The 21514-nt window shown below is 42.2% G+C and overlaps 1 protein-coding gene across 1 annotated transcript in view; it reads right to left on the reverse strand.

Annotated features, from left to right (window-relative positions):
- Positions 1-822: 822 nt before the first annotated feature.
- The window catches only part of LOC116689924 (probable E3 ubiquitin-protein ligase HERC1), a 345193-nt gene continuing 324501 nt past the window's right edge, over positions 823-21514 (reverse strand). The window contains exons 8-14 of the mRNA XM_032516624.1: positions 20182-20219; positions 15074-15194; positions 11872-11984; positions 11512-11560; positions 6854-6966; positions 3942-4373; positions 823-3241 (exon numbers count right to left, since the gene is read on the reverse strand). Of these exons, the coding sequence (XP_032372515.1) occupies positions 3101-3241; positions 3942-4373; positions 6854-6966; positions 11512-11560; positions 11872-11984; positions 15074-15194; positions 20182-20219 (1007 nt within the window). The 3' untranslated portion in view covers positions 823-3100. The remainder of the gene's footprint in view (positions 3242-3941; positions 4374-6853; positions 6967-11511; positions 11561-11871; positions 11985-15073; positions 15195-20181; positions 20220-21514) is intronic.

The following is a 21514-nucleotide window of genomic DNA, read 5'->3' on the forward strand; positions in this document are numbered from 1 at the left end:
GTAATGCATCAAATCAACAGACCTTTACAGTAAAATATGATTTTATCAATAGGCCTGATCAATAGTGCATGCAAGACCCTGTGTAATTATTACAGAGGTCCGTATCAATAAAACCGTCACGCATGACCTCCTGCCAAAGGCTATGGAGCTGGGAGTCCCAGACAGTCGAAGAAAGGTTTGTGTCGTGGCCCTGAGTTATTTGATTACCTGTACATAAGGTCACATCTGGGATGTACCATAACTCATCAGGACATCTCGGCTGAGATGAGTCCGGCAGGGAAAGTTTTAACAGCAGCAACAGACTACTGCATAGCAACACATGTAAATCTAAATTTATTTGATACGTTTTACTGGCTAATTAATACGACCAGGTCTGTTTATAAACTTTCATTGTTGGTGAGTTTTGTTTCCTTGCACCTCTGAAGACATTAGAGATTATAAATGACAAAGACGCGGATGACTGTCTTTACTGGAGTGAGGATCATTTGTCCTGAGGCAAGCCAATCCATGAGTGAAAAAAAAGAGTGTCAAAAAGAGCTTTGTATTACACTGTAGTGGGAGCACTCTGCATTTAAACACACACACATACACACACACACACACACACACCCACGCACGCACGCACACACACGCACACACACACACACACACACACACACACACACACACACACACACACACACACACACACACACATACAGTACACCAGAGAGAGAGAGAGCGTGAGGCAGGGACCAATGAGGCAGTTTATATCGGGATTTTGTTTCACAGCCACGGCCTCCTGGGAGAGAGGGGTCTGCCAATAACACTTAAGAGACAGAGCAGGAAAAGTAAGTGCTTTTATTACAGCTCATCACTCATGTAATTTCTGGCAGCATTTGTGATTACAGATCAAGTGATTGACTAACTACACATTCGGCTGCTGAGTTATGAACCGGGTGCCTACCATTCCAGCCCCGGCAGATTCTCCGTGTCAGCTGTAACTCATCCTCTCCCAGGGTGCTAAATCAAAGAGCACACTGCGGCTGGAAGAGTTAAATAATAACTTGAGCTTTATTGTAAATCTGTCAGAAATTAAACCTGCACGGATGTTGTCTTGGCCGTGATGTTGCACTGCATGTGGTGAAGAGGATGGATGAAAGGGATCAATAGAGGTCCAGATGGAGATATCGATGGATGACAGGTGAGGTGGGTGTGTATGTGTGCGTGTGTTTGGGTACGGCTGTGTGCATGTGTGTGTAAGGGGTGAGATTGAATCGCCCTGGGGTTAGGTAGAGAGCACGGCTCAGGGTGTTTAATCGACAGGTCTCACCTTGAATCGATTGGCAGGAGTCTTGCAGGGCAAAGACGTGATACACACAACCAACACTTACTCACACACACAAAAACAAACCATAGGGAGTGTAGGAGGCGATGGGCTGGGATGAGGGTGAATGTCTCAATGCCATTAGTATTGCATGCCTGTGTGTAGTCAGTGTTGGGTTTGGTAATCACAAAAGCAAATCTGAGACTCAATTCAAACGCACGTTTATTTTTTTATCTCATCACTGTCCTGGAGCAGAAATTCAATACCCTTTTAAATACCTTTGCTAAAGTTTGAAATATATCAACATTAGTTACCTTTTTGCCTTTTAAACACTGGGACCAAGGTAATGAATAGTCTTGATGTCTATATGGATTCTTTAAGTCCAGGTGTACTGACGAGTGCGATGAAAGCAAACCGAAATAACAGCAAATCTATTCACAATTTAAACATGACTCAACTTACACACATTGATTGAAAATGTTCTATCATTAATCGTGTTGTAAAATCCATGATTAAAGTGATTAAATATTAAGTATTACTGCATTACTTGGTATTAAAAAGTAATATTACTAAGAAATCATTTTACTTTCACTTGGCACGTGGAGTGTCTTAAACCGAACACTGCCAATGTGTTACACAGTGGCAAGTTATTGACAAAAGGTCCTTTTTTTTGAACGCACTGTAGATAATGAAAATATAAAAGTATATGCTCCACTTATCATGACAATAGGAATTATCATGCAGTTGTGATCTGCACTGTGGCACAGGACCAGTTTGTATACAGTGTGCAAGGAGGACATGTCACTAAAAAACATTAAAAAAACCCAGAGCAGACTCAAAGGAAACTGTAATAATCCTACTTATTTGAGAAGCCTCATCATATAGTATTATCTCAGCAACAACTCAATTTCCACTAACACTCAAAAGAGCCATAGCAGCATGCACATGTGACTCATTCTGCAGAGGCAGCCATGAAAACACTTCACCGTGAAATGCCTTACAAGGGGCCAAGATCTGAGAGGGCGTTTTGTCTTTAATAAACAACATACTGTAAGATATTAAAAAGAAATGCGTCTCAGTAGTACGCAGTAGTACACGGGGTAAAAAAAAACTCAACCCTGTTGAAATGTGCTGATTCAAGGACTCTGCAGCTCCTACACACGACTTTGACTGTAAGACCAAAGTCTAATGCTTTCAGATGAGGTCAAGGTTCAGGAGTGTTGTTGACTGAGATGGTTTGTAAGAAGAGTATATTTGCCAAATCACAGTGTGAGGTAAAGTGGAGCCCATTAATGCTGAACTGGAGTCTGTTTTAGAGAGCTCTTACAAAGTAAAAGAGGCTGTTTGTCAGTCACTTTGGAGCCAACAGTGTTTAACGTTGTATGTGGTGTACAGCAAAGCATTATCAAGAAGATAAAAGAGTGCACATGTTCTCTTCATAGCCTGTCATTTCTCAAGGCTATTGGGTAAAAATGCTTTTCACGCTGATGACTTTATGGATGAGCTGTGTATTATCTGGGTGGCTGGGTGGCATAAAAAACAAATAAATTCTACTGTTGGAGAGAACAGGATCTGTGAATTCTTACAGATTCTTCCGAAAATGCCAAGGGAAAACAGAGCCCTTCTGTGTGTAGGACAGTACCTGAATACTTCAGAAGAGGAAGGAGTTGGAGATAGAGAAGTCACGACTCATGGTCCCAGATGGATGAAAGGGGGGGGGACATCCAAGCTTGCTGCCCAAGGCTCAGACCGGGTGAAGAATTGTCAATTGGACACTTGAGGCCAGTTTGTGGTCTAATTCTTGGATGGTGAAAAGAGGCTACCACGATCTGTCCCAGGAGGTGTGGGTTTGGGTCTGAGCCTGGGACTCTGCCAAATGCTGCTGTCACTTCTGTCAGATCTGTGGACCAATTCAGTCAAATGTGTAGATTTCACCTGAGGACAGAAAAACAAAAAAATAATATATACTGTTTACTTAGTCCTGGAATCTGCTTTCAAGTTGCTGGGTTAATAACCTGATGCTAGAATAGCAAATGTTTGCATAAAAAAAGTACAAATCTAGATGTGGAAATACATAAAGAGAAAAACCTCATCATCATAATTACACAATATATAAATGTTCTTTTGGAAGACAATTCCTTTTTCTTCATTTAATCGGTCTCTGTAATACAAACACTTTTAAACTTCATTGTAAACTGCTTACTGTTTATTAAATTACTGTTCTTGCAGCAGTCCATTACTAAAGTCACACCTCAGGCCTGCCAACCAGTTAATGTATACTTGCTTCTTTAATTTCAGCAAAAGTGATGTAATACTGACTCTCAAAGTACAAAACCACTTAACTCTCTCAGGCATGTTGTAGGAGGAAAATTCATAGTATAACAAATAAAGGGTTAAGGGCCAGCAGCCCAGTGACATCACCGGGTCATCCAGCTGTTTCCATTCACTCTCTACTTTCTAACTATCTAAAAAAGCAATAGATTGTACTTAAAGAGACAAATAAGATTAAAAAAAAAATTAAATGTGTGAAAAGCCAGATGTTTGTGGTCTTTTGAAGACATAAATGAAACATACTAGCGACAAGCTGGATCATTTGGATTTGGTCTTTGGGACAATCACATACTACTACACTCACCATCCGAAGCTCATCTAAAACCTTGCTATGGGCTTGATGTCCTGTCAGTAGCCGGGGTAAGCTGCTGGCTGTGGGCCTGCATTGCTGTCCTTCTGACCTGGGTAACAGGTGCAAAGTGGTGAATTCAACATCTCTGCTTCTTCTGCTTCTGCATGGTTCTTTCCTTAGCTCCAATGATGCTGCTGTCCTGCAACTTTCCCTCTCATCCCCTTGGTTGTATTTGATTGATGCATGGTCATTTCCTCGCCTGTCCATCCAAGTTGCAGACCTGGTAACGGCCAATGCTGAATCGTGTAATGCTCCATCTCCCTCCTCTTTATTTAGTCTTTGTCCTTCCTCTGAACTCTCACTTTCTTCATCCTTCTTGTGCTCCTCAGAACCCTCTGGTCTCTCCAGACCACGAAGCATCTTGTGTTGAACCTGCCTGGAGTCCTGTCAGGGCGATAGACTATCTATTTAGGTTGTTCCTAAAGTGACAAGGGTAGCTCAAATGTACAGTCAAAGTGAATAGATAGGACAACAGAAACATTTCAAATTAGGTTTTTAGCTACATCAAAGGATATCATTTGTAATAAACTGCAACCATGTGCTAATTTCTGAACTCCTAAATGATTCACTTCAAATGAGAACATGAGAACCTCTACTTTGCCAAGAAAGCTAAACTCAAATTTAATTTTCTAGACACATGGTGCAATATACTTGGTGTTGGGCAATAATGTATGCATTACTGCAAGAACTGTGCCTCCTGGTAACTCCAAAAGATTTCAAATTTATATATTGGGTTATGTTTAGAGTTTGAGAGTATGTGAACACCACAGCTTGACTGTGAGGATGGGACTTCTGCTGTGTGCAGTCACAGGGGCTACAGTGAGCTAGTTGTTGATGGTCAGTAAATCTCTACAAAGGATGTGTACGAATGACAGTATGTTAAGACACGTTGTCTCCTTCTTTACTTCCACATACAAATACAGGAGATGTTTAAATGGGATCATTGACAGAGCTTTGCTGAGAAACAAAAGATATACAATGAGTAATGTAATAATTTACTTACTTTTGCTCTTGAGTAAAGTAAGGACATTTTCATGAATAATTGATCAAACTGGACTTACTGTATCCAAAGTCTAAAATAAGGATATTGCATTTGGCAATGTAACAAGAAATCCACTCTGGTCTCTAGTGGTATAGCAGCTGGAATGCATATATGTGTGTATGCATGTTGCATGCTTGCATGTGTATGTGTGAAGGTGAGAAATATGCCCTGGTAAAGTTGCCTTCATCAGAGCAAAGTGTAATTCTAATTGGCTTTATTAGGGGGCTTATATCTAATACCAGCTCTGTGCGCTGCCTTAGGCTGTGTATGTGTGTGTGTGTGTGTGTGTGTGTGTGTTTGTGTGTGTGTGTGTGTGTGTGTGTGTGTGTGTGTGTGTGTGTGTGCACCTCTGTTTGATGTTTACAACTCACCAGATCTCTCCTAGAATGTTTTCTATGTAATAGACATAAGTAGATGGACTAAAACAGTAATAAAACTACATTCCCTCCTCTGCTTCAGCACATTTGTCTGGTCTGACAGCAGAGAACCAATGTAATGATGCAGACTTAAGGCAAGAGAAAAGCTGCATAAAACTGCACCGCAACATTTGACCCCATTTAAAAACTTGATACCAATTAGAGAGTTCTGAGAATAAATAATTTAAGAGACCTCTCTCACTGAACACACAAATCATTTTATGGGCATGCACAAATGTATGCATGAATGTGCATGTGCATCGACACAATCTCCGGCATTAACCTGTGAACATTCAGTACATGCACACTCTTGTGTATGCACATGCACACACATGTGCACACACATAGATTCCACCATGCTCTGGAAAAAATACTTCTTAATGAAGCCTTCCCTAAGTGAAAGTAGAGCAGAAATACATTCTGGCCCATTTTTGCCTTCAGTTCACCCTCCTCTTGTCTCTCTCTCTCCCTCACCTTCTCCACATCATTTGTTTTATTCATGTTTCGTTGTATTTCTCTGTTGTCTCAATGAGTTAAATCACAACCCCTAATTTATGGCTGCAGGGAAAGACACTTCTACAAACAAACTGGCTGATGAGAGGGGATGACTGAAAACATACACGCCGAGCGGTGTGTGTAAATCTAAAAATGTCTGTTACTGTCTTTTTATCTATGGTTATTTACATAAGAAATGACAACGTGTGTAAAAGAATGGATGTAATGAAAAATGAAAAAGGCTGTGCACTGGAGGAGAGGGGAAGAAGTGAGAGAGAAATAGAGAGAGAGAGGAGGGGGGAGGGGGGGATAAATCCAGTGACACTGAGTGGGGAGCACTCAGGTGTGGTGAGAGGATTATACAAAAACCCTCAGTATGAATGACAGTAAACACCTGAATGACAGAGAGATGGGTAGAGGCGGGATCTTGTGTGTGCGTATGTTTGTGTGTGTGTGGTGTATATGGTGTGTGCGTGTGTGTGTGTGTGTGTGTGTGTGTGTGTCTGTGTGTGTGTGTGGCTCTAGGTGACAGTTTAGAGGTCCTCACTGATATTCACAGAGTTGAGTAAATATATTTGCCACCTAATGCTTTAAGGGCTGTGCTGTTTACTCAAGCGCAACTTTGTTATGTTGTATCATTCATTACCGATATGTTGATTTACAGCATGTAGAAGGAACCTGAAACAATGTGTGAAAGAGGATTTGAGAAGCAAACAATGAATGCATGGGAATAAGGATGTCAACAAGGCAGACAGGGAGCGTGGAAGAAGAAGATATCAATCAGGAGCGATTCACCGCAAGAGTTAGGGAGCTGTTGAGTTAGCCAGTTAGTTACATATTGAGCTATACAGTATGCAAGTAAGTCAATAAAAGAGCTGTAGAGCAAGAAAGAGGAGGTATGTTTTTCTTACTTGCACTGTGTTTTCTTTCTCTGTGTGCTCCTTCGGCAGGGGATTGCTGACAAGGTCTCTGAAGCCAGCTTCAGTTTCGGAGTGAGCACATTCACTATTCTCCTCTCTGCTTGCTGAAACACAAGCACATATCTCAGCACCTCCAATAAACACTTTTTTGTCTCCTTTAATCCAATCTTTTGCTCATGCTTCTTTATCTCATTACTTACTTCAGTTGCCATGTCACTACATACACATCGTTTAGAGAGAGAGAGTGTCTTGACTTCTAGTGCTGCGCAACTGAGTAAGCTGAAGGATTGTCAAACTATCTGCTGATTGTTCTTTCCTTGCATGGTTAAGTTGAATAAAAAGCTGCTATTTTTTTGCAAGACATTAGAAGGACTGCCAACACATCCACCCCCCGCTTGTGTAATGTTCAGATGCATTTTTAACCTTTGGCTTAAGGTTAAATTCAGAAGAGAGCAATGCATGTCGTTTCCCAGATCGGCTCTTATCCCTCACCTCTAGAGCTGTATCACTGTACAGCACTGACTCTACATGAAGCATGACCCCGTTTCCCCCACGGCGACCCCCTCCTTCCCTTCACAGCCTTGGAAGATAGAGGAGCACAGGGGAAAAGCATGCCAAGGCAGTAGACACTTTTAAGCAAAGATTAAAGGTTTTTCTTTTTAATCAGTCATTTGGCAGCAATGTTAGCATTTCACCCTGGTGCGGCTAAGGATCAATTTTTAATGCTGCTGTGCAGAGAGCAGACAGAGTGATTGGCAAGAGAGAAGCTATTTACAAAGGATCTATTTACAAATGTTCCATAGAAATATGCAGAGGGCACAATTGACATCTCTTACAGAATTTTAAATAAGCTCTCTCTCCCTTTTTCACTTTGTCACGAGGCACGACCTCTGTGAGCCCCTGACGATCACTGTTCTGTGTGTGTGTGTGTGTGTGTGTGTGTGTGTGTGTGTTCACGCACATGTTTCTCACATGTAAGAATAATAAAGAAGGCTACACCTCTCCCTTGTGTTGCATTGTGTTACATTTCTCCATATTGTGTTGCTGGGGGCTGGGTAACTAGGGCAATCAACCCTGGTGTAAACACATCACAAGAATCTATGAACATGCTAATGACAATGACTCTTTTTTATTTCTTTTTTGTTTATAATTTATATATACACTTTACTCACTCTTTTATGCCACACAATATATATATATATATATATATATACAAACACATTTACAGTCTACTCCTTGAGCAAAGTCAATTTAAGCTTGGCTATATTTATAGAAACCATTAGGTATAACTACATTAGGTGGTAGGCTTCCGTCTTCCGTACATTCTGGATGTAACTAAGTGCTGTATGCCCGCCTCAGTAACAATTACAGCAACAACTACAGTTTGCTTGTTGTTGAATTGAATGACTTCACTTAAAGAGATGTTTCTTTGAGACAATTAAATTAATTTACAGTAAATCTCAGTGTGTGCTGAATGATGGCGATGTCTGAGAGCTATGTAAGACAGACTGGACACAATCTTACACAAAAGAGCGCTAATAACTGAAATCTTCAGGCCCACATGAGTTTATGTTTGGACAAACTTAACACTTCTGTCTCCTCCTTTTGTATTCTGGATACATCCATGTATACAACCATCCTTTTTCCAACAATCCATTCATTCATTCATGCAGTCAACCAACCTTCCAGCTGACCAACCCACTCACCATTGATCCAATGATTGACCCTGCACTGGGTGAATCAATACTCTCTTAAATGGCATCATTGTAAGCGCTTAGGCACAATGGCCAGCCGTTGTTTGTGCAGTTCATTTCCAAGGTAGCAGGGCCATGCAGGGCTTTAACCCGAGTCAACTCTCCTTTTCCTCCACTTATGTGATCACAGCAAAACAAACTAGAGCATCCTGTACACATGCAGCAAAAGATGCAGTGTTCCATGCAAAACTACTTGTAATGACTCCAGCTGCCTCAGATAAAACATGCTCGTAGATGCAGCACGTTTACAGACACTTAACGGTACTGTTACACAGGCAAGTAGACAGACAAGACTAACAGCATACATTCAAGCATTTATGGATGAAAGAAGTCATGTGTAAGGGTGCCGATCAACCTAATGAGGGTGAAGTTAAACTGAACCATGTCCCATCAGACAAACACTTCATCTCCACTTCCACCTCAGATTACTCCAACATTACTCAAATGCAAGTAATGCAGTATTTTATAGAAAGAATTACAGTAAATGACTGTCGTCAAGGTTTGACTTAAACAATATGAACCCGGAGAAGCAGTAGTATTCAGTAGACTCGTGTTCAGTATATCACTGTGTAGCCTTGTATGCATACAGAAACCCTCTTGGGTTAGAGCTGGGGCCAGGTCTTGGCATTAAATGACTGGGACTCTGACAACTTTCGGAGTTCTGTCACTGTGGTTCACAGGTCTTGTTAGCCAAGCTGTCGGCAGGGGTGGAAATGACTGTGTGTGTGTGTGTGTGTGTGTGTGTGAGAGAGGTGAACATTAGACAGCACTCCCACCTCCACCTCCTCACCTGACACCAGCAATAAAACTAAACAGGCTTAGGTGATATGCTGTGTGTGTGTGTGTGTGTGTGTGTGTCTGTGTGAATGTGTGTGTGTGTGCGTGCGTGCGTGTGGTTGTGCACATAGAAAAAAAAGGCATGTGTGCAGGAGGCAGGGTTGTTGCTGCTGTCACCAATTTGCCGGGGCCTCCAGACGGGAGTAGGAGCAAGGTGACGGAGCTGTGGCTTGATAAACACAGAAGCCCTGCTTCGATTTCCCATCCAGTCCACTTTGGAAACACATGGCTCTTCTTGGGCGCTCTTGGCCTGGGGGAGAAGAAGGAGGGCGCAAAAGGCGAGGAAGAAGGAGGGCCACAAGAGCGATATAACGATAGGTGTGCAGTGAGGAAGAATAGCAGCCAGGAGGAACAGGGGTGTTGGGTGGGCACTGAGTACCCAGGGCCCTCTTGTGAGGAGGGCCCAGAAAGATGCTAGAATGAATAGAGCCCATAGAGAATGCCTTTTTAGGGGGCCCAGAATGTTGTGCTACACCCCTGAGGAGGAAGGTTGGGAGAAGGAAGTGATAGGGGAGAGCAGGTGGTAAAGATGGGAAGAAGGTAAAAGAGGTGACAGGCCTAATGGGATCTGGTGTATTGACTTCCAAAGAGATGATAGACCTGTTGTGCTTCCATAGATGGAAATGAAGAATGGAAAATGAAGACGAGAGAGATGTGAGAGAAAATTGTAGCGATCCTCTAAACAACCCACACCCTCAAAGATATTCTTCAAAAGGTAACAAAACGACATCCACCCTCAATCTCATTTTAGTCCCACTCTCTCAATCTTTCGTTCTTCCATCCCCTCCATTTTTATTCCCTTTTGCTTTGCTTCAATGTTCCGCCTTTCAACTGACATCAGAAGTTTAAAGAACAGCTCCAGTTGGGGGAGAGGAGGAGTGTCAGTGAGGGAGGTGAGGCTCCAAACTCCCCTCTGCCCCCCTAGAGAGTTAAGGAGATCACACTTTAACCCCCCCACCCCCACCACCTAACCCCACCCTGCCTCTCCTCTCCTCCATGCCTTAATACCAACATACAGTAAGAGGACAAGTGTGGGCTCTAAGCACCAGTGATCAAACACGAGCGGCTGCTGGTTGTGCTAGGCTCAGGACGGTTGGCCTAATAGGATTGGAAGCCCCCAGGTGAGCCAAAGGACACCTCCAATCAGCGTGATTAGCCAAAGGCTAAGCAGCATTTCTAGCAACAGCACTGAGTGATGTACTATAAAGGATCACATGGGTAGTAGAGAATGCAAGCAAGTCATGAAGTGCAGTGCCATGGTTGACGGTGCATGTCAAAGTTTTGTGTGGGATTGAGTTGCATAGAGGTTTAAAGTGTCAGAATGATCTTGAGATTTTGGTAATCATTATTAAGTTCACAGAGGCGTGTGATGTGTGCAGTGGTGGAATAATCTTGTCTTCCTGGCTACTTATAAAAACAGTGTATGTTGTATACACACAGCTTTAATGCAAGACTACACATGCATAAGCAACACATAAATGTGAGGCTCTGCATGCTCTCACCATTCAAAGTTCACACACATGCAGGGACAGACACACACATACGTTGCATGCCCAGATATACACACACACACACACGCACACGCACACACACACACACACACACACACACACACACACACACACACACACACACACACACACACACAGGCTTTTATAAACTCATCACAACCAAAAAACAATTACCAGAGACTGAGCTCATCACTGACTAAGCAAAAGTCATCCAGCGTGTAAAACACACAATATAATTAGCACACATCAAGCTGCTGTGTCCTACTGTGCATTAATGATGCTTCCCTCTGAAGTGAATTATGGTTTGATGAGTGAGAAAGTGAGTAAGGAGGGGCTCTGAGGAGGCGGGAAGAGAAGGGAGTGTGGAGGGAAAATGGGCGAGTAATACGATGCAAAATCTGAATTTGACTGTTTTGCCTTAGGTGAAGCACTCTCATTGTCCTAAAAACAATTAGCCATAGAGATATGAACATTTATGTTCAGGATAGATGATGATGATGATGATGATGATGATGATGATGATGATGATGATGATGAGAATACTCACTTGTGGTGAGGGCCATCATATGCCAGGTACCACAGGCCACATCACACACCTGCATAAAATGACAATAGTTTTTAGACTTCAAAGCAGTGCAAATTTTAAAGCCCACATGTGGTATCAGCTGACAATATTCCGAAAAATTGCCCTGCAACAGGATTTTTTGATTTTTTGCTGAATTGAATGGGACGTAATTAGAGAAAGAATAAAATCTGTCTTTGTTTTGTTGTGCAAGATGAAGTTACCATTAACAATTCACTGCTTTCCAGTCTTCAAGACGTTTTAAGGCTAAAATAGATGCACCCAAAACATCCTGGGGCTTTCATCTACTTGAGAAAACAATTGGTCCGTCTTTCTCATATACACCTTTTTGCCTGCCAGTGGAACAGGCTGTGGGGTCGAGAGCTTTTTGAGACCTGGATGATCACTGACCCGGGACACACAGGGGATCTGACCCCAGAGAAGCAGCTTTCCACCTGCTAGAGATATGAACAAAAGGGCCAAAAGTGTTCAGACAGATACATCAGAAATACATACAATGTCAACTTTTTATTAACATAATAAGTACATTTTTTTAACATATTTTATGTCAAAACCTTTATCTCAACTATGGGAAGTAAATTTGAGCCATACGAGGATGTGTTGGTATGCTCTTCATGTATTGCCAGATTGTGATTGTAGGTTCCTGATCATATTCCCATTGGACTGTTGGCACACATTTTGTTGTAGCTGTTTTATATTCTGGAAAAACACAGCTAAGTGACAGAAGTGGTTCTGCCCATTCAGTGGCTAGGAGGAAACCAGGCCACAGTCTACCACAGATCAGCTTGATGCTGAATCTTACAAGTCTGACTTCTTCCAAATTCAAAAAGAAAAGTGACCCCCAATTAGAAACTGTCAAAGGGAACTAAAATGTACATCCTTGTCAGTTTGGTTTAGTTTTTAATAGGGAGTTGATGTACAGCACTTTATTGAGACAGTAACCCCACCCACACCTCACACCTACACCCACTCACCTGTCTTTGTGGCGTGCAGAGCAAAGGGAGCACATTCTCATCTGGCACTTATCAAAGATACACACACACACACACACACACACACACACACACACACACACACACACAGCAAACATACACACACAACACTCAAGCATCCACTCACTCATGCTACCTCAGTCTGCCTATTTAAACCTGCCACTAATAAATTTATATTTACTGCCTGCAATGAGGACTTTTAAATTATGGCATACAATAAACCTGGCACACACATCTCAAAAGCTCTTTCAGGGGATGTTAAAGCAATATAGTAAGCAATTTTCCAAAGTGGATTACAAATTTCACATCCAGGTTTTATTGCACATTACGATAACTTAACCACATCTAAATGTTCCGCATAAATGGGAAATATGTGCTGCTTAATATGCTATTTTTCATTTTTTAAGAAGCGCTTTGCAGACCCTGCCAAGCAAGGGAGCATGCTGGTTTGTGTGGTGGGGGAGTCAATAATCTTTATGAGGTGGATTTTAATTACAAGGAGATAACTGAGTATCCTCCTCACGGCAAGCCTCCATCAATCTCTATTCTGCATCAAGCCATGGCACTGGTACAACCCACAGACACACACACACACACACACACACACACACACACACACAAGCTGATACCCTATCAATCAGTAATGTAGTATTTTCATTTCAGCGACCGAAACCTTATAAAAGCATTCTAGACAGGCATTGCTAGATGACGTTTTACAACAAGTACACACAAACACACACACACACACATACACACTGACAGGCACACACAAACAGAGATGCTGGCAGGGTAATCCAGCCTAAAAAGGTTAAGGCTGATGTTTTCCCAAAGAACGACTGTCTGTGAAAGGTCAGATCAATCATGTGCTAAGCATGCCTCGTAAGCAATCCATAAAGTGCTTGTTTTAAATAATAACATTTTATAGATTACCTAAAAAACATAACTGTAACACCGGCAGATAGGGCCTCCAAATAGTCTTCAATGCGCCAAGAATTCAAATGGGAATAGACTTAACATGTTGACTGCAGTTCATTTAATGAACCGGTGGCATTTCCAGCGAAACCACGCACACAGAGCCAGCAGACGTCTCTGTTCAACGATAGGCAATTCTTTTAACGGAATATTGCAGTACAGCAGGAGGCTGTAAATGTGCCCTGGTCTTAAAACAAGTGCAATGCCTTTTCTCTTTAAGTGGCTGATTCTTTAATTCCAGCTGTCTGGCAGACGGCAAGCAGCAATTGAAGGAGAAGTAGTTGCCTGACACTTTGTAGTGGTGTAAATGTATTAGAAGTAGTTTTGTGGCAGTTCAGTGATTCTCTATGGAGCAGAGGGGTGATGAATGAGATTGCTGAAAATCATACAAGTTAGAGGATAAAGAGAGAAAAAGGTAAAAAGAGGACAATTGGATACTGTTTTTAAATTTAGTAAGCAAAGAGCTCTGAGTTTGAGTTTTTACAAATTACAGGAAAGACTGCAAAAACAAGTTGTTGTAGAGGGATGGTGGGCCTCCTTATCTCTCAGTCTTGTTAATAACAAAGTAGCTACAGGGATAGTCTGAGATCTTAGCAGGGTAGTTTAGGGGATAGCTGGCTAAACAAAAAAATCAATTCATTATGTACGTCATCTATCATATAAAACTTAAACCGGGTGCAATATTGCACAATGTTGCTTGGTTTAAGAGATATTGAGAACTAATGAGGTTGAATTTGTGCTCCGAGTGATGCCATTTGAGGACACTGAATCCTTGTAGTGTTAATTAAAACTCAATGAAATGATGTAGATGAAAAATGTGCATGGCTGAAAGCCACAGTGAGGGATACTGCTGGGAAAATAAGGTTTTCAAGCTATTAAGTTGTTATTATATTATGAACAGTGAATACAAGGACTTTTGCAGGACTTATTTTAAAAAGATCACAATGAGCGATATCTGCAGTGACAATTTGCTGTTTGGAGGTTTGAGTTAAGCTATTTTATTTAACTATAACAGTTTAGGATAAAATGATAGAGTTATGGGAGATATTTAAACTTCTCTATGGGCCCCCACAGCAGGTTTGGCTCACCTGTTGTCTAGATCTACGACGTTCCACTTCCGGGATTAGTCCGGTGCCGCTGGAAATTCTGCCAGATGCCCTCTTTTTGTCCAGATGTTCGTTAAACTTCCTCTTTCTTTGTGATGGAGTTTTAAACTCCAGTGGATTTCTGAGGACTATGGTTAACTGGTCCTCAGATCTCTGCAGGGTAAATCCCGACAGCTAGCTAGACTATCTGTCCAATCTGAGTTTTCTGTTGCACTTCTAAAACAACCTTCAACGTATGCATGTTCCATCAAAACAAGTTCTTTCCCGGGGATATTTTGCAGCGGCACCGGGGCTCCGTCCAGCGCTTAGCACCGCCTACGCCGATTGTGACTGGTTTAAAGAATTGCCAATAGACAAGAGCATATTTTTCTCCAAACCCGGAATGCTGTGTGACCTACCCAGACCCTCCTCCGCAGCTCTGTGGAGGAAGGTCTGGCAAAGCAAGACTAGGCTCACCTGTGATGGCTGCACTGTAGGTGTCCCCTGCTTGTATTTGTGTGACCTCAGTGAGCTGAGAATAGCTGAGAAGACAAGGAGTGGAGATATGAATCCCGTCCTCTCCAAGTCCAAGCTGTCCCTGCAAGCAACACAATGATACACTGTCAGTCACAGGATTAAATAAAAGTTTAATCCCAATGATTTCATTGCTCATAGATATCACAGTTAAATAACACATGCCTCGTGGTATTTCAATTTTGGGGAAAGAACAATTTTCCCGTTTTGTGTGGCTTTGGCAAGTGACTCAGATGTATCATTTCATCCAAGTTCATGCTGCTCTGTCATTTCTGAATGTAAACATGGTTGTTAAATTTGTCTAAAAGGACTTGTACACCACATGCGGAGTATCATAATTTCAGTGTAGCTCTGTAAAGCTCCGTTATGATATTTGCTGTGTAAGGTTATATATGACACCAATAACTGGCAATTCATCTTGGCTCAAATGGCTCTCGCTCAGGAGAAAATACTGTTTAACCAAAAAAAAAAGATATTTGTTTCACGGGCCCAAAATCTACTGTGTTTCATGTTTCATTTGCCATCAAAGAACAACTGCCTGGTAATGCAATCCCTCATCGCAGAGCTGGTCTGTTTAAAAACTCTATTCTGAAACAAAGGCTTAATAACCCTAGCATCTTGCGCAGTACAATAGAAAGCGTTGTCCTCAATTTACATCTCTTTCTCTGTTATAAATGGTGAGGCTGCTCAATTTGACTTCTCTCAGCTGTCCTGCTCCTCTTTTTCCTGTTTGCTTCTGCAGAGATGAAGGGCTTTCTGCACTGTGCTCATGTGCACACCGGCATGCCCTGGCATATGTTTGAAAGTGAGCACAATATGTGTGGGTTTACATTTGAGTGTGTGTGTGTGCGCCACGCAGTAATCGGGGTCTTTAATTGCTTATTCGTATGTGCGCTACTGTGAGGATTTGTAGATGCGTGGCAGCATATGTTCCTGCTGTGAGTGTGTGTGTGTTTATGTGTTTATAAGTGTGAGTGTATCTGCTTCCACCAGTGTGTGTGTGTGCAATTTGACTTACATTTAGGTACAGTAAGTGAGCAGATGTGTCCATAACGGAGTTTGTGCACGTGTTTGTGTGTCTGCATGTGTTTATACTTGTATGTGTGTATTTGTGTATGTGTGTCTTAGTGAATGAGCACTGTCAGGTGCTGCTCCATGCTGTGCCAGCTGCATCTGGAGCCATCTGTGTTGGTGCTCAGAGGGAGGGAAGCGGATGACTTTAATGTACTTGAACCCCAGACAGACCTTTTCCAGACAGTTGTCAGTATGAAAACAAGACAACTGGGCCCAGTCAAGCTGAACCGGCTGATCTGGGTGGTGAGCAGGAGACAGACGCTTTGGTTACACTGTAACCCCCGGTCAGACTCACTAGGGAACCTTTGGCAGTCAGATACGTGTACACAAACACTGGAATCTGTTTGTTTCAATGATGAGAAGAGTAGTGTTTTATATCAGAGGACACTCTCGACTTTTCTTAGTTGTCAAAGTTCTGCTGCTTTTTTTCTACAATGTAATTCAGGTGAACTTTGTGTCCAGATTTTATCTTAATTCAATACAGCTAATGTTTTCACAATTTGGTTATGAATTCCTAACTTCAGTGGCACTTGCTTTCAAACCAATTTATTGAATATATACTACTAACTATTGTTGTGGTGTTTACATTTGGAAAAGGCATTCATTTTGATAAAGAATGCATTATGACTACTTGAGGACTTGAAACTTAAAGTTTAGACTTGGACCTTGATTGTCAGGACTTACTTGTGAGTTTCCCCTTTTGTCTTTTTCTCAATACGCTATCACATAATACAAACATGGACAATGACAAACTGCACTCAACACTTCACTCAAAAAACTAAAAACAGCACTATATATCAACACACAATCCTTCAACACAACAAGAGCACAGAGGCCTAATAATGATCTAGCAGCAACAATATGATTAGTGAAGCACAAAATCAATTAATGCAGCAGTAGAATCAATAGGTGTCTCTCAGCATATATGTCCTGCAGTTAATTAATAAACAAAAAGGACATTAAGCAGCAGAGCATCAGACTGTGGCAACGACTGTCATCAGTCACGACTGGTGTACTGATGGCATCAGCAGGAAGGGAAAGGGAAAGCATAGACAGATATAAATGTGAGCATGGCAAAATACCCAACACACCCACAGGCAAAGATGCTTACACTACGCACACATACATTTGAGATCACATACAAATGCAATCATGCACATGCTCTTACACACAGGCACAAACATGTTTTTTTTAATTTCCTCATTCTCAAGTTCATGTTCTCTTCTTTCACACAGAGGAAGAACTGTAGATCTGTGGTATCAATAACACTCGTTTTACTCTACTGTAGCAGCCTAGACCATATTAGCATCAATTTGGAACAGGCCCAGTTCAATGAGGCCTGAACTGTGTTGGAACCAGGCCCGGGGGTTTCCAGCACCAACTGGCCAACTCACTTATTATTTACCATGCCTGATGAGTCCCCCCCTCCCCATTATTACATTACAGACAGGATTGCAATCAACAGACTGAATAGCCACACTGATCCAAAGCCATACCTCAGACATTCATAAACACACTGTAGACACTATCACTACCAAGTTTTTGACAATGCATTTTGCATAAGTGTGAAAAGCAACAACGTTGGACAAAAATATGGAGGTGTTGGTGCTTTAGTTCTATGTCAGGCATGCATGCTCGGTTTTATGTTGTACCATTATTTGTTGTTTCAGTTACATATGTTTAGGTCACTCGTTTGATAAACAGTCAGACACTACACTCTCCATTTTACTGCCGTTCCTCAATTTTTTCTTTTCCAGGAAGAGAATATTTTAGTTTTACACTTCATTGGTAATGCAGATATAATGTAATCTGTAGCTCATCTCTGTACTGCCTGCATTGTATAAGAGGGACGTTTCCTTTCCTTGTTGTCTACCTCATTATTTAGGCAGCTTAGAGCTCGCATTAGAAGTCTATTGGATGTTATGTTCAATTCAGGTCTCTGGTCGGTTGAACTCCCTGACACAACTTTAGCAGTCAGTTGACCCTGTTATCACACAACTGACATTAGGAATCGAGACATGACTCAAATGCAATTGGGATGATGGCATCAGTTAAACTGGCTTATATGGGTAATTCAATAGCCTATAATGGTAGTGATACCTATTTAGAAATGAACATTTGACATTGTTTTATGTTTGGAGTAAACATAGAAGAAATTGTTCACTCCACAAAAAGGTCTGACCTACTACTTTTTTTTCTTGTGCATCCTTTGACACTTATTTAATACCCCTGTTATGGTATTACCATATTGATTCTGGCTGTGGCACGCTCTGACTTCATTCAAATTCCTTCCCACCTCAATCATGTGATACCGCGCAGGCCGTCCGTCTTTTAGTCTCAATAGGAGGAAAACAATGAGATTTCTATCTGCTACCCTATTACCAGCCGTAATAGGGTTAGAACTGCCTGGGTTTACCTTGGTAAGGCAGCGGAAAACTTTATTAGGTTTAAGACCTTTTGCTTTTCTACTTTTTCTGCTTCTACTGATACATACAAGCCTTTAAGCCCTAGAGAAAGGTATCAGTTCAGTGAAAAAAAAGGGTTAGGGTTAGTTCAAGATGGCTCCTCATCTCACTTCTTCTCCAGCGACAAACAAAGTGTTATCTTTCAGGAGGTGGAACCTTTCTTATTTTTTACGTGTTGACTGGAGTAGTTTCGGTGTGGCACTGTGCGGCTGATTACAGGAGGAGTCTTAATCAGGTGGTGCAGTCTGCTCAGGGCCCCTGGGGCCGAGAGTGTGCTACATCCTGTCAGACTGCACAGAGAAACAATCAATCATCAGAACGGCTCCAAGACAGAGGAGAGAGAGAGGGCAGGGAGATAGGAGCGATGGAGGAAGAGAAAGAGAGAACATGATGAGGGGAGAGAGAGAAAGAGACGGTGCCCTTGCAGAGACTAACATAGAGTTATATAGATGCGAGAGCGCCTATGAAAATCCAATGAGTCTAGTTAGACTACAAGCCAGCCTGTAAGAGCGCAGTGTGGAAGCCAAGGCCACGACAAAGCTCATAACAACTGATGTCTAACATTTTCATTGCCCCCCCTTTCTCTCTGACCTTCACCTACTTGTTTGTTTCACTGTCCTGGCAAAGCGTCATCCTCACTGTCACGTTGTAAAGGTGATCACATTTTGGCCGTGGTTTCAAACGACCTCGCAGATAAACACCAAAGCCGGGAAAAAGAATCAGAGAGAGAGGGGGGGGGGGGGGGGGGGTGGGGGGGGGGGGGGGGGGGGGGGGGGGGGTGGGGGGTGGTGGGGGGGGGGGGGGGGGGGGGGGGGGGGGGGGGGGGGGGGGGGGGGGGGGGGGGGGGGTGGGGGGGTGGGGGGGGGGGGGGGGGGGGGGGGGAGGGATGGATGGTGGGCCGGTTTCACTCTCTATCTCTGGTCCTTCTGAGGGCTGTTAATGATGCGGCTCTTTAAAGAACTGTAAAATAAAGCCAGAACAATCCTTGGTGACAGGTGGATTTCTTAATCTAACAGAGAAGGAAAGACAGGACAGAGCTCACACACACACACACACACACACACCCACACAAACACCCACACACCCACACCCACTCTCTCTCTCCTCTCTCTCTCTCTCTCTCTCTCTCTCTCTCTCTCTCTCTCCTCTTCTGGCTATGCACACACATTAAAAACAGTAGAGGATTTCCTGCTCTGTCCATGTGAAGCAGAGGAGTTAAAATGGACAAACAGCAGATCCCGTAAAGGTGATTTATAGAATTTAAAAAGATGTGCGTTCTTGGCACACCATCAAGGATAAGGAAAAAAGGAGAAAAAAAAGGAGGCCTCCCCCCAGAAATCTCCACTCTGGAACAAAAAAATATCTTCTAAAGATTTCTTGAGAATGGAAGCCATTTGAGTGTGTATGTGAAAGAGAGCAAACACTTGTGTGATATAGAAAAGCCTGCAGTCCAGTGTTGTTCCAAGTCTGCCTCTCCTGGCAGGGCCAAAAGTGGAAAAATGTTTGGCTCACCTCCTGCCCCATCCCCCAGGAGAAGACATTCCCACCATCTGAAAAAAAGAGGGAGAAGGACAGAGAGAACACAGTAAAACCAACAGTCAAACAATTCAAGAGAGGCAACAAATAGAAGCCTGGGGTTAAAAGAAAAAAGAAAAAGAAAAAAAACAAAAGCAGAGGGAGAGAAGGGAAATGCGCAGCTGACAAAAGTGGCTCAAGCATCATACATCAAGCACTTGTTACCTCTCCCGGTGCCTGTGATTGCACATGACTGCAAACAAGTCAGTGATAAAAATCTGAAGAAAGATGAGACCGATCGGGCTGGCTTTAAAGATCATCAATCACGGCCCTGTAAGCTCAGATATTATTAGTTCAAGTAAAGCTGCACTCTTCCATTTTATAGGCATCATAAAAGACTTTGGGGGGGTGGAGGTGGAGAGGAGGAGATCCCCCAGTGTTTTAACTAGGACTGGGATGGATGTGTTTGGAAAAGCAGACCGGATGGATGGACAGCTCTAATGTAGTAGCACTAACTGAATCACTCACACAGCACTGGGCTCCCCAGGGGAAGGAATGCGGGATGGGAGCGCAAGGCTCCACTTACAATATGTTAGATTAAGTAAAAGTGTACGCTGAAAAGTGCATATTGTATGTGTGTAAGCGTGCGTGGGTACAACCTCTTAGATGTTTAGCAAAGTCATGTGCGGACCTTTTGGACTCATTAAAAGTGGCCAAGTGGCAATAGATTTCTTTAAAGTGTGACAAACTCAGCATCAAGACTGCAAAGAAGACACAATATCAACAGGTGTTTCCTCCAATAAGTATTAAATTCATAAACCTAACAGAGTTTCCGTACTGGTTTAAAATCTGGAAATAAAAACAAAAAAATGTGGTCACAAAAAAAAAAAACAGAGTTCCCAAATGCAGATGAATGAGGATTTTTGTAAACTTATTGCTTGAAGATTAGTACATCAGCTGTGTAGTTTTTATGGTAATGAATACTTTGCTGTAGTCTGCACCATAGAAAATGTTCTGAATATTACATGTTTTTGGAAATGCTTTAAAATATGTGTACTTCAACACCTGTTGACTAATAGTTTTTTCTAAATGATGTGTATCATATTATCTGCCAAAGAGCCATTATCTGTTCCTGAATGTTACTTTTTTCAATCGCTTGAAAATATAAAACAATGGGAAAATGTCTAGGAATACCTATGATCACATCGATCAACTTAACTACTACTTTCTACTCTGAAATGTTTATTAGTCCATACCACTACTAAGCAATGTCTCTGTTTTATACTTCCTCACAACTTGTTTTCTTTCTCTCTCTCTCTCTCTCTCTCTC

The sequence above is a fragment of the Etheostoma spectabile genome, chromosome 5 (assembly GCF_008692095.1).
Source record: "Etheostoma spectabile isolate EspeVRDwgs_2016 chromosome 5, UIUC_Espe_1.0, whole genome shotgun sequence".
In the NCBI taxonomy this organism is placed as follows: Eukaryota; Metazoa; Chordata; class Actinopteri; order Perciformes; family Percidae; genus Etheostoma; species Etheostoma spectabile.